This window comes from Pygoscelis adeliae, unplaced genomic scaffold, assembly GCF_000699105.1.
Source record: "Pygoscelis adeliae isolate BGI_AS28 unplaced genomic scaffold, ASM69910v1 Scaffold133, whole genome shotgun sequence".
In the NCBI taxonomy this organism is placed as follows: Eukaryota; Metazoa; Chordata; class Aves; order Sphenisciformes; family Spheniscidae; genus Pygoscelis; species Pygoscelis adeliae.
Genome location: NW_008824475.1, coordinates 5,154,299 through 5,168,239, shown reverse-complemented (window position 1 = coordinate 5,168,239; position 13,941 = coordinate 5,154,299). Strand labels below are relative to the sequence as shown.

Here is a 13,941-nt window from a genome sequence, read left to right as displayed (position 1 = left end):
CTTTCTTGGGCCCCTCTTCCCTCCAGGGCTTTGTCCCATGGCACTCTACCAAGCAGATCCCTGAAGAGGCCAAAGTCTGCTCTCCTGAACTCCAGGGGAGTGAGCTTGCTCTGCGCCCTCCTCGCTGCCCTAAGGATCTTGAATTGGTTTGGTCCACTTGCCTTTGCTGCCAGTTTCTAATGCCGTACCTCTGGGGTCTGTTTCCTTGCTTCTTAGATCCTCACCTGCCTTGGCTTTACCCAGAGGTTCCTAATTTTGTCTTCCTTCTTGAATCATTCAGCCATCCAATCACTTTCTTTTTCATGTATGTTCACCTTCTGCGTTCCCATTTTCTTCCTTACTCCCTTGTGCCAGTGTATTTAGCCAAATGTGATCCCCTGTCCTGGTTTTGGCAGGGACAGAGTTAATTTCCTTCCTAGTAGCTGGTACAGTGCTGTGTTTTGGATTTAGGATGGGAACAATGTTGATAACACACCGATGTTTTAGTTGTTGCTAGGTAGTGCTTACACTAGCCAAGGACTTTTCAGCTTCCCATGCTCTACCGACTGAGAAGGCTGGAGGTGCACAAGAAGCTGGGAGGGGGCACAGCCAGGACAGCTGACCCAAACTGGCCAAAGGGACATTCCATACCATGTGACGTCATGCTCAGTACATAAACTGGGGGAACCGGGGGGGCCACTGCTTGGCGACTGGCTGGGCATCGGTCGGAGGGTGGTGAGCAATTGCACTGTGCATCACTTGCTTTGGGTATTATTATTACGTTGTTATTATTATGATTATTATTGTTGTTGTTGTTATTTTATTTCAATTATTAAACTGTTTTTATCTCAACCCACGAGTTTTTCTCACTTCTACTCTTCCAATTCTCTCCCCCATCCCACCGGCGGGTGAGGGGAGGGAGGGAGCGGCTGTGCGGTACTCAGTTGCCGACTAAGGCTAAACCACAACATCCCCGTACCAGTACTTTTTTGAACAGGGTGTCTGCTGACAGTTTTCCTCTTGCTGCTTCTTATGTTCACTAGAGGCAATGTTTGTTTTCTTTTTTTTTTTTTCCTTCCTCTATTGCTTTGTAGGTCTTTTCTCTCTCTTTAACTGAATTAGGGAGTTTTCTTTACCTACTTCTTGAAACAAGCAAAGGGCTCACCTGAGAGCTGAACAGCAGTGGGATCCCAGGTCTCACTTCAGGCACAGAGCCGTGGCAGCCCAGAAACACAGCTATGGGGAGCATCCTACTTATTCCTAGACAAATCTGGGGAATGAAGTTGCTGAAATCTAAATCTCTGTTGAACCTGTGCAGTGTAAATCCGAAAGGCTTGTAGGTCCTATTTTTGCCTAATTTTCCAAGAGATGTGCTTTATGCTAAAAATACTCTCCTTCCAGATTACAACTCCCTGCTGCACAGCAAGCAAACTATTGAAAGGAAAAGTAAAAAGTATTTTTTAGTTTAATGAAACAACTGATTTCTGTAATTGGAAGATACTGGTTTTGTTTTCATGGGGTAGTAGGCAAGAGCTTCGCAGGTTAATTTTGAATTTAATTCAGTCAATTCATGCTACAGGAAAATAGCTAAACCCAGATTCCATTGAACCTGACAAAAGTTCCCTGTGCTAAATTCTTCCGTGTAGAGTGAACAAAATACACAGCGATCTAAAAGATCTCTGAATATTCTATAAATTTTCATACAAGTAATTACATTTTCTAGTTGAATTTTCTCATTTTAAAACTAAAATAATTACAGCTTTTAATTAGTTGTAATTATGCTTAAAACCACTTTTCTATTTCTAAATAAGTTGTTAAGTTTTTAATAGTAGATTTTAAATTATTAGGTTCTATAGTTAAAATATGGTTAACTAATATAACATGTTTATTTTGCAAGGAAGAGAAAAAGTTATATGGTCAGTCTATACTGTCTTTGTATCCAACAGCTTGCTTAAATATTTTTTTGTTATATCAAAACTATACCATCCACCTTCCTCTCTGTTGCAGGCTTAATGAAGCCTTGAATATTTTTTATCTGTTCTTGTATCTTTTTAAACGCCTTTCCTGTCCCTAGGTCAGTCTGCCACAGCATGGCAGACTTATCCCCTTAACCTTGTCCCCTCGTAGAGCTTCACTGTCCTCAAGGTCTGCAGCAAACACCTTTAGAGCTCCTAAGACACACCCAAATAAAATCTCTGTGGGATAGCATTGCTGAAATCTTCCTCCTCTTTTTTGCTGTTTGTCTTCCTCCCGTATTGGTGCTGCGTTTTAGTTTTAGATCTGACACTGTACCTGTCCAATTGCATTGCTTGCTTGTTTTAGACAATATCAAATGGTCAATAACGTAATTAGTTATGATTTTTATAAATTGTACCTTAGAATCTACCTTTTTAATTTAAATCTTCATACCTTTTAACAGTTTAATCACATTTTAATTGTGGTTTGATGATTCACAGGAAAACTTGGAATGGAAGAATATGCTGTTTTCTATCCTCCAAATGGTAAGAATTATACTATTGCCTCCTCTAGTGGTAGATTGGAAAGATACAGGATTTTTTTCTCAAATGCTTGATAACTTCTTTTTCTATTACAAATTATGTTTTGCTGTTATTCTGCAAAATTCATTAATTTAAAGGTGTAAGCTGGACTGAAGCTACTCCAAAACCACATTCAGCCTGGTGTTAGTAGTCACATACGGAGTTTGTCTATGTGTGTGGGAAGGAGAAGGAAAACAACTTCTGGTGCAGCAGCTTGTATTCCAGTCTTGTATCACTACTTAGAAGATCTGAATGATACCTGCTGAAACTGTCTAACCCCCAGCTTTTCAGTACTCAACAAACCACACCTTAAAGTCTTTTCCTTTCAAAATTTGTGTTTATTTTAAAAATTCAGATATAACTAATCTATATAATTTTAAGTTAATACTATTGCTGCTGTTGTTACTTCAGCTATTAAAATTCTTTTTTTCAGCTCTTATTTTGACCATTTCAATCCCCATCTATTGAATCCTTTCCCTGTTTTTGCACTGCATTTGTATTTTAAGTTCAAGCTCTTTGCTCTTGCTTTCAAGGCCTTACATCACCAATCTTAAATCTGTGTCTCTGGCCTTGTCTTTTATGTCTCCTGTGTTCCAGTGGTGTCAGTTGTAGCACATACTTTTGTTCCCCCTTCTTCCATTTTTGCCTCTGCAATTCTTTGCAGCCATGAAGCATTGTCCTTATGACCTTTTGCCAAAGCAGCTCTCTCTTACCGGTCCTCTATGGAAATCAATGAATGGGAGCTAAGATCAGCTAGAAAGGAGGAGAGAACTGTCATGATACAACTGCCAAGTCCTCCAGATGTTTTATCCAAGTACTACATGAATTACTAGAGGTCTTGGCCCCCTTTTTTCCTGCTCCCTCCTTATCGGTGCATGACATTTACGGGTTGTCATTTATTTGAAATTAGGTTCTGATTTCAGCAAAGCTTATATGTAATAACTTCATGGAAACAGAGCTTTACTTGGCTTTCTAGGAACTATAGCATGTGTTTAAGCACGTAGTTGGTTGTACTGAAGTAAGTGATACAATTCCTCTACTTAAATAATTACAAGCTTGAGATCTAAGACTGCAGGTGCCATAACAAGGAAATTTTTATTCCTGTGGTAGGCAGAATACAATTTAGAAACTTGGGGGAACAATACATTTTTTTTTACATGGATAAAAAGAAATATAAAAGAACAAAAAAAGAAATATTTTTGTTTTATAGGTGTAATTCCTTTTCACGGCTTTTCTATGTATGGTAAGTGTGACTCTCATAAACTCTTAAAACCTCAGGATTGCTTTTTATCGTATTGTAGTTTAAAGCTGTATGTACTTTGCAACTTTTAAACATGTGTATTCTGATTCTTTGTGTGTGAAGACTGTTGTATATAATTTTAAAAATTCTGGTCTGTTTCTGTTTACTCACATCACAGCTCGCTACCGTGTGGGAGTTCCTTCTTTGAGAGCTAATAGCTGAGCTATACATCTTAATGTATGTGAATAGAGGGATAAAGTTTGTTGACAGAGTGCTCTTTTCTTGTGTTTCACTTCTGGATAGATCAAGTTACCTGTGAAAAGAGTTCTTAAAAACATGAATTATGTGAAAGGCCTGTTGCTGTATCCATTTGCCTAGAACAAGTGTTAAAGGAGCATTAAATGATAGAATGGTTGCTACTTTACTGCACAGAGGAAAGCTCAAATATCAACAAGATTTCTAGGAAAAGAGCAGAAAAATTTCCTCAGGTCTCTGATGTAACAAGGCAGCTAGTGCAGAGAGACTCCAACAATGTGAGACTTTGTTACAGCTTTCCGTTTTTTTCCTTTGATTTATCAAAGGTGTTTGTGGCATCACAGGGCAAGCAGATTTTAAGATTATACTTAAAATGCTATGTTTTGCTAATAAGGAAGTTTAATGATCACACGAATCTAAGTCTTTGAAGTAATGAACAGCTCAGTTACAAACTCTTCCTTAGGTACTCATTAGGAGGCTTTCACTTTTTCTGCATGAAACCACTTTTCAAAATGTTTGTATTTGACTCTGCCCTTGAGAACAGCGTCTCTCAAACTGGGTGTGAGCTTCTTCCCTCCCTCCTGTCCTCTGTCCTTGTAAGGGCTCAGAATATGCTGGTTGTGAGAAAGAGAGAGGCTGAACAGCAGGGCAGCAGAAACACTAGTGTAACTCCAGGCTGTGGGTAAGGTAGCTGGGACCAGGCAGAGCATCCTGTGTATTCCATGCTGTGCTGCTCTCGGAGGAAGTATCTGGGTCCTTATGTAAATCCTATGCACTTTTGCATGTTCGCATGCATACACTCGTACAGTGCCAACTGTCAGGCACTGTTCTGTTATCCTCCTGGCCTTTATGTACATATGCACGCTGCCAACTCTTCCACCTCCATCTTCAATCCTTAAAAACAGACACACTAGTAACACCCTCTGCTTTTCTTACCCCTATGTAAGCGCACATTTCTGTGAACATCTCACCCTACCTTAGCACCCCACCTCTCATACACATACGCCATTATTTTCTATTAAGCCACCTTCTCTGATATATATATGAAAATGAATTCACACATGCATACACCCGTATATATATAAAAATGTACATATATCTTTGTGCATATGTATACATACAACAAATGTATCCATATCCCTATCTTTGTGTAAATAAAACTGGAAGGGAAGGTGAATGTAGAGATAGGGACTATGAGTATGTTAAAATGTAAGCTGTCATCCAGAATGGATGCGCCTGTAAAATGAAGCAGTAGATATGGTGAGTGAGTGGACAGATGAAAAAGCTGATTACAGAAATGTATAGAGAACAACTGTCTGTGAAACATGCATTGAATGAATGGCGTAGAAATCACGGGGAACTGATTGTGTTTGTACAGCATATACATACAATAGATTTATCTATATGCTAGACTTTTACAAAAAGAAAAAAGGGACCGATTGAAAAAAAGTTTGAGAACCGCTGCTTTACAAATGTAGCCAACTGTTATTTTCAATCAGGTATATTAAAACACTTCTAAACAGTAAAGTACCACATGTCCGTGTTTTTCAGATCTCATAAGAAATAAACAGGTTTCCATCAATCAGTCATACTTACGTGATGTCATTGTGGCAACCAGAAGCTATTTTTTTAATATTTTTGTTTTCACAACACCCATCTTCAAGCAGTAAACTTATTCCAGTCTTACAAATGGGGAACCAATTCGGAGATGGTCACTAGCCCAAGAGCACATTGGAAGTTATAGACGGTTGAATCAAAAACTTGCATTGTTCAACATATCATTGCCCTACACCCCAGAGAAGCTATCCTTAAAGTGTATTTCTTATGCTTAGGAAGCCAGCGCTGTAGTAAGCACATTCTAATTGGTTTAGATTCTTGAAATATATAGAACTATTATCTAGAATGTATTGTACTCCCTTTCTTAACTTTTTACATCAAATGATAGACTCTATTATAAAATATCTCTTTCTAAATAATTGGTTTAGTATTGTTTTTGTAAATTGTACTACTATAAATTACTTGTTTTTTCCTCATGCTTCATGCACTTAATCATTGAACTCTTTTAGCAGTTTACAGTGTTGAGTCAATTATAATTCTTTTATCCTTTCAGTTGCTCCACTTTGTTTTCTGTACCATGAACCTTCCAAATTGTATCAGATATTCCGTGAGATGTATGTGCGTTTTTTCTTCAGACTCCATTCCATCTCTTCTCATCCCTCTGTAAGTTCGTTAGGAATTAAAACTCACTCACTTGATATTCTGTTTGCTATGTAACAATAAGATACAGTGGCATGATTTTCTATGCGATTGAAAAATATATATATATATTCAGGCAAGCTTGGAAGGAATATTAGGTAACTCCAGTTTGGATATTGTTGTTTTCTACGTCAACGTTAGTCTTCGCTATAGAATATCATGTACTTTAAAATAGTACAGTTCTCATTTTATGAGGGTTTTTTTTTTTTTTGAGAGTCAAGTCTTTTATGTAATAGGTTTCTCAGTTCAAGCAGTTACATAAATGCGTACTTGCTTTCATTTCAATCAATAACATGTAAGCACACACACTTTAGTGTTTTCTGGGGTAGAGGAACTAAAAGATAGTCATATATATACAGATATCGTTTCAGTGATATCAAGTTGATGTCTGTTTCTTTAACTCAAGTACCTTTGTGTGACAGCACATGTTTTGTAGCACTACTAGATGAATTTTAAATAATTTGGTTATGTTTATGACCAGGACCGGCTGTCTTGAATGTAAGACAATCGTAGAAATTTGCTTATCTTCTATTTTTGAAGAATAAAACATAGTAATTTTTTTTTCTCCTTCACAAAGTGCTGGATAGTTATGTTACTTTTTGAAAACATTTCCTGGTTAAAAGAAAATAATTTCCTTGATCTACCATTTCAAGGCTGTGCATTGTGCTTTCAGTCATTAATAGCAGGGAAACCAGTCAGACAGGAGTCTTTTAATTTTCATGGTAATTTTTACAAGAAATTTTAAAATGTGTTTACATTTAACTTTTTGTAATTGTCCCCATTGCTGTTTGTTTCTAGTTATCAGAGAGGTATTATTTCTCACATCCTCTGTTTTTTAGTGTATATATAGTGTAACTGAGTTCTGTTTCATCAAAGTGGAAATATTTCAAGTAGGTCATATTATAATAACCCACTAGGTACTTAGACCCTGACATACAAATACCATAAGTAACTTACAGCTGAAAGGGACTATCAAAATATATTATGTTGCTAATACATACATAGAATTGTAGGAGCAAGGCTTTAGTGACTGAAGGCATTAGAGCTGTTTGTGTCCTGCTTACGTGAGCTATATATTATATCATTAATAGTGTTTTATTGCTTGAATTAAAAATTCATGCATACTTACATGCTGATACTGTTTTCTCAGATTTGACAGGATGAGTGTTAGTATTCAGGATATGATCTTGTTTCATTAGGGCATTGTGTCATTGTGTTTGCTGTTCGAGACTCTTCTACAAACCCATCTGCCCCAGCTCTTTTATCACCTTCGAGAAATTGGGGCTCAGCCGTAAGTGCTTCTTTCTGACTTGCTACAAATGTTGCAGATTCATTGTTCTGAAAATGCTGTTCTGTAGTATTTTGATTTAAAAGCTATGGGAAATTATTCAAAAGTGCAAACACCAATGTGCCATTTTTCCTTGAAAGTCAGTTGGAGCCCTTTGTCTAACCTGCATATATGTGCTTTGTGCATATTTCTTCTGTATGTTCTGTGAAGAAGAGAGGAGAATTGCTCTATGAGAAATGCTGCATTATTTAGCTAAGTTTCAGTTATTCATGTCAGATCTCATGGAACTAAGCAATTTATTTCCTAGAGGACAGAAGGCACAGAGATACGTTAGTTACAGCAGAAGCTACTGGAGGGGAAGAGAGAGCAAGAGGCTGTCATTCTGTAGTGTACTCATGGCACCAAGTGCAATAGAACCTGAAAATCTTGTTATAATTGGTATCCACCATAACAGCATAAAAGCAGAAAGGATGAAACATTGAGGATGATAATAATAGCTGAGGATCCCTCTAATGTGATTGCTTGGTCAGAATATTTTAATGATATTAGTACTTTGTCAAATGAGATGCTAAATAGTTTTCTGATGGCTGTTGCAAAGGAAAATATTGATTATTAATGCAGCAAGAGAAAATGGCTATTCTTCCTGGAAGAGAAATGCAGAAGAATAATAAAATATTTTCAATTTATAGAGGATCTGTCTGATCATTATGGGAGACAGAAATATGATAACTATTTTTTATCACTTGTTTGCAGGCTACGGATTTCATTTAAATGGATGGTACGGGCATTTTCTGGTTATTTAGCTACAGATCAGCTCTTGCTTCTTTGGGACAGAATCCTGGGATACAACTCTCTAGAAATTCTTGCTGGTAATAGAATTATTTTTACAAAATGTGTTAAGTCCAGGTGGATGTAAGGCAAATACATGTTAGCTTCAATGTGTTTTGTGACAAGAAGAAAATAGTTGCTCTTTGAATGCTGAAAGCAGATGACGTAACTGTCAGAGACTATAACTTTTAGAAAACTAGAACTGCATAAATACTGCATCTCTAACAAAAATATGCGAGGTAATTTTTTTTTTATGACAGCACTCCAAAAATGCTAAGTGCTCTGTGAACAGAACATAGGATGTTCTCTCAGCTTCAGTGGTAACAATAAATGAGTTTATCACCTTTCACAAAATACGAGATTCATGTTACTCATTTATGGCAAGTACTTCTTCAGTACTTAGAGCAACTGAGAATTCCCCTGATTTTGCTGGATTTCTTCTTTCAAAGCCCCATCTTTTAAGAGGCTTTGAAAGTTTTGTACTTATTTTTTATAAAGGAAATTCTGTCCTAAGTTTTATGCAAGGTTTTAGATGGGGGTTCTAAGGAAGACATGTGTCTTCAATTGGGTCAGATTTTAAATGCAAAGTAGATGAAGAGAAGAGAAAAGGTTTTGGTTCATGTAAGACAGCTATGTAGAGAAATACAATTATGTAAGATAGTACAAAATAAATGAATGGTGGTTTTAATGTTATATAATATTCACAACTGAAATATTGCTATTTAAATAAATTAAAATTATTGGCTTAGAAATTAACTAATTGTAAATCACCTTGTCCCTTTTAATTAAAAGCTAGTCACCTGAAACTCAAGCATTTTCACTCAGACTTTTCTGGAAGAATGTTGTGTTTTTCCTATCCATTTTAAAGAATGGCCAAAGAAACTCGAACACGGCCATCCATTGTATATTATTCTTCAGAATCAAAATAGTCACTCTAAGGGAGTGAGAATTGGTATTTTACATCAAGATAAATTCTAACTACTAATTAACAGGTCAGCAACTTAAATATTGGGTCTTTTCTTTCAGTCTTGGCAGCTGCTGTGTTTGCTTTCCGAGCAGTCAACCTGATGGAGGTGACATCACTGGCTGCAGCTGAAGTAAGGATAAGTTTCAGTTAGAGGAGATTGAAATAGTTTCTGATGCTTTGCCAACAAGAGTAACTTAAGCTTCACATGGCACGTGGTGCATAGTGCAAATCTTTCTGCCTAAATTCTTACCTTAGATAAAAAACTAAGGAAATTGTGAACATGCAGTACATAATACTGCTTTTCTGGAGTAAAAAGAAATAAAAGAGTATATTTGCCACAAAAATGCAATGTTATCAAATTATTTTGTACAATCAGATTTTTTTTGTCTCTTAATATATAATCTATGTTTGTGGGATATATTATTTTCTAAATATTGTGAAGGTTTGCACCTTTTTTCTCAGTGCATTTTAATGTAGTTGCTTCTGTGCTTTTTGATATTACAAAAATTTTACAAGATTATTTTTGTCAATATTGAATCTGAAATTTCACTGCAAGTACTGTCATTTTACAGATGGGAAATGAAGAAAATTAAGTCGTTAAGATGAAGATTATTATTGTTTATCTCTAGGAATTTGTTAAAATATATTATTTCCCAAAAATCTGGTGATGTATTTTTTTCAAACTTTGAGCGCTTGTGATGACCCTTTCTTTCTTTCTTTCTTTTTTTTTTTCAACATACTTTCATGAGAAGACATTGACTATTTGAGTCATTACATTGGACTTACTTCACAAGTACTATCCAAGCCACAGGATAAGGATTCTTAATTCCCCATTATTTTTAGAAGCAAGTTGAAATGTTAGACCCCTTATTCACCCATGATGCCATGTGTATTTGAAGTAAGGCTAAAGGCTAAAATAAAGTTACTTGGTTTATATACGTAAACATATGCTTTTTCTTTGAAATGTTAGAATGAAAAATAATACAATAAGGCACTAACATAAAACAGCGTAATTTGTTTCTAGCCAGGTCTGAATCTAATCATTGTTAGTATTGTAGGATTTGAATCTTTTTCTGACTTCTTGACTTCCTTTAAAGAAATTTGATTCAAATGTCAAGTTTAACAAGGCTTTTTGTTTTTTATCCCAGGCTGTGCTTGCTGACCTTTCAACCCTGAAAGTTATGCCTCTTCTTCAAATCTTCTTGTTTGCTACTGTCACTTGATCTGCTTCAACAATACTGGTACCACGATTCCAGTCTTTCTTGAGAAGCTAATCATCAACTATGCAATGTCTGCATAAAACCAAAATTAAGCTGTATGTGTAATATTAATTTAGAAATCATGACCTTAAAATTTTCTAAGTGAAAACAATAACTTTGCACATGAGTGTGTGCAGTGCATGCTACTGAATTTCACTGTAACAGCAATGGTTATTACTTGTACATTAAGAATTACTACTTGTGCAAATGAACAATATGAATCAGTGTCTAAAATGCATGTAATATTAAATTAAATAGATGTAAATGTAATTAAGTAAATGTAATTCATGATCCGAGTGTTGTGATATTAATGTTGGAGTTGTAAAAGCTCTCTTTTAATATGAAATGACTTTTTCAAGCTCACAGCTTAGAGGGTATCAGCTCAAATACCGTCAATTGAGAAAATAAAGATACTTTAACTTGCAAGAATTTTTTCTCATTTTCTAAGAAAAAGATAGGATCATACACCAGTTCTGCTGTCTCTGTCTTATTTATTCTCTTCACAGAAATTTTCTCCATGTTCTTTCTCACGTTAGCTACTTCCGTTTATTCTTTTCATATACCGAGATGTAGTCACACATTCCCCATTCATCTTCAGGTAGGTATGCAGCTATCTCAGGTGCCTTCTAAACTCCTACCCAGAGCCCCATCAAAGGCCCCGTGTCGTAAAATGTGTTCCCCTGCAGAGAAGGCCTGAGCATAGCTTCCTTCAGAACTTGTTGGAGCCGGTCCTTACGTGAGCCAAACTATTCCCCTGAGAACGATGCCAAGAGTCCTCTGGCCGTGCCCCACACCCTCTTTGGGAGAGCAGTGCTATGCCTTTGCCGGTTTTCCAGCCTCTCTGATTCAACAGCTCGGGCTTCAGTTCAGAATCCAAACTTGTATGGATGTGTGACGGATTGTCACTACACACTCAGGCTGGCTCATCGTCTGTTAGTCATCATACCCTTTTTGTGAGGTCTTCCAGCTTTTTCCACTGATTTGTTTAATACCAAAGCTGGAATCAATAATCTGATTTGATTAAGCATATCTGAATACCTGAAAAAGGATCAAAGTCAAAAGAACGTAATGGGTAATCTAGCCACTGCGTTTGCCGCAGGACTTTTATCTTCGCCTAATTTACATACATGTAGTTGTCATCATTTGTCATACTGAACATATGACAGTGAAACATGAATCCTTCACAGTTTGCTCAAAAGTTGTCTGAAAAGTGATCTAAAGTGCAGTCTCAGATAGGATTATTAGCTTTATGTCTGTGGTTCTTGTCTCTGTCAGGATAATGTAGTAAGAAACTTACTGAACTTTTATAGACTGCTAGTAAATTTATAAGGCTAATTTTAAAAAAGGTAAAGTTGTAGACTCCGTATGATCACTTCTTATATAAAGAACCAAACTGCTTAACAGATGTGACATACTGAATGAGGATATTCGGGGAAATTTTGTTCTAGATAACAAAGAAAATTGATCTTTCCTTAATATTTACAAGAAATGGTTTTAACTGTTTAACTAGAGGCTTTTCTATGACATTTAGTTTTTAAAAAGAGGACACATGTGACAGCTTTTATCTTTACAGCAAGTATTACCCCATTTTATATATGGGGAATGGAGGCATAGAAAAATAAAGTGGTTTGCTAAAGATTACAGAGTAAATTCCTAAAAGATGTGAGCAGTCTCTCCTCTCCTGAATTCCTGGTTATACTTCAGGATGCTCGGTTTCTGTATTAACTGCAAGACCTTATTTCATCTTCAGAACAACACATAATGCCCATCTACCTCTCAAAATGTGGCATTTTGCAGTTTTTAAAATCCGTAAGATTGGGTAGCAATTTAGAAATTATAATGTTACAAAGCAGTCACAAGAATTGTGGCTCAGTAAGGTCATTACAAGGTTACCATGGCTTTTTAGGGAATTAAAAGTATTTACTAAATAGCAAGGGAGATTCCGTAGAGGTCTGCTGACCCTCTAATTCCCATTGCTCTGTGCAAGTACATTGTGCAGAATCTGAACAGTATCCTAACCCATTCCATACTGGGATTTTTGAGTGATATTTTTTCTTTTTTTCATTTTTAATAGTTTTGAAAATGTTATAAGTAGGCAGAGATAGAGACTGTTGGGTTCTTGTTTGAACAAGCAGTTCTGCAACTCACAGAACATGGTCTGTTTTCCTCTGACTTGGCACCTCGTTATTCATCCGAACAACCCTGCATCTCCCTTGCGTCCCCTCTACCTTCCCCACTGGAGTACTTAAACTCCTCTTCCTGACCTCCACCCTCGTTTCTCCTGATGGCTGGACAGGGACCTTGCGCTCTGCGGCCAGTGTGGACCAACACGCGTCTTCGGCTGGACCACTCGTGCTGACTGCCCAGGCTGGCTGCTCCGTGAGCCTGGGGTGATGCTGTGCCTCTTACTTCAGGGTTGGCCAAAGGCTTCACGGACTGCATGCAGCTCTTGAGCCAGGTATCGTATGGACCAGCTGTAGCAGCAAATCTCTTGAAGACCTCTGCTGCCTTTTGTCAGATGTTTAAGTTCACTTTTCTGAGACACGGAAAGATGGACACACACACACGGAGGGACGTGTATACAGGCATAATGAGTATAATTGCTTTAAAAATGAGGTTAAGATGAGATTAAAAATGAACGAGATCCTCTCCTTAGGCTTCAACTATACTGTTACATTTTTATATCTATTTTAAAATCTGTTTTAAAAAATTGCTTTTACTGAAGATGTATTGTTTTCATGTTCCGCTCAGTTTCTAATTTTTGTTCCAACAAAATACTGCGTTTCAGATTCTGGCTGATACTTGTATTTAATCTCCCTTGCTTAAATAACACTTTCATTTCAAATTTTTTTTTAAATATTAAAATGACTGGCTTCTATCTTACAGCTAGATACTTCTCTTGTATACGTAGGTAGTATCAATTATTTAAGTTTTAATTCTTTAAGTTTAGAGACCAGTTCAAACCTGTTGATGTCTGTAGTCTATCATTTGACTTCCAAATTCCTAAAACTCCTTTTTCATTTTTGCTGTTTCAAGTAACGGCCAGATTTTGATACTAGAATCATATCTAAATTGACAATTATATTGATTTAAACAGGCTCAGCTGAACCTTCAGTGGCTCAATTTAACCAAATTGTTTTTCTTGGTCTGTTCCTCCGTATCTGAAATCAATATAAACAGACATTTCAGTACAAGAACCAATTGTGTCCACATTTAAAGATTTTTTTTTTTGCTGCTTACCTTAGTATTCTGGCTATGGTCTGTCAGAGGTTTCTTGTGATGTAAAATAGACTGTTTAAAAAACGCAAAAGTGAATAGGCTTGTCTAAAAAT

The 13,941-nt window shown here is 36.5% G+C and overlaps 1 protein-coding gene across 1 annotated transcript in view; it reads left to right on the top strand.

The window, feature by feature from the left end:
* Positions 1 to 10,882, top strand: part of TBC1D19 (TBC1 domain family, member 19) — a 56,281-nt gene extending 45,399 nt beyond the window's left edge. The window contains exons 16-22 of the mRNA XM_009321402.1: positions 2,436 to 2,480; positions 3,727 to 3,759; positions 6,122 to 6,231; positions 7,467 to 7,558; positions 8,309 to 8,424; positions 9,410 to 9,480; positions 10,499 to 10,882. Of these exons, the coding sequence (XP_009319677.1) occupies positions 2,436 to 2,480; positions 3,727 to 3,759; positions 6,122 to 6,231; positions 7,467 to 7,558; positions 8,309 to 8,424; positions 9,410 to 9,480; positions 10,499 to 10,573 (542 nt within the window). The 3' untranslated portion in view covers positions 10,574 to 10,882. The remainder of the gene's footprint in view (positions 1 to 2,435; positions 2,481 to 3,726; positions 3,760 to 6,121; positions 6,232 to 7,466; positions 7,559 to 8,308; positions 8,425 to 9,409; positions 9,481 to 10,498) is intronic.
* The last annotated feature ends 3,059 nt before the right edge of the window (positions 10,883 to 13,941 follow it).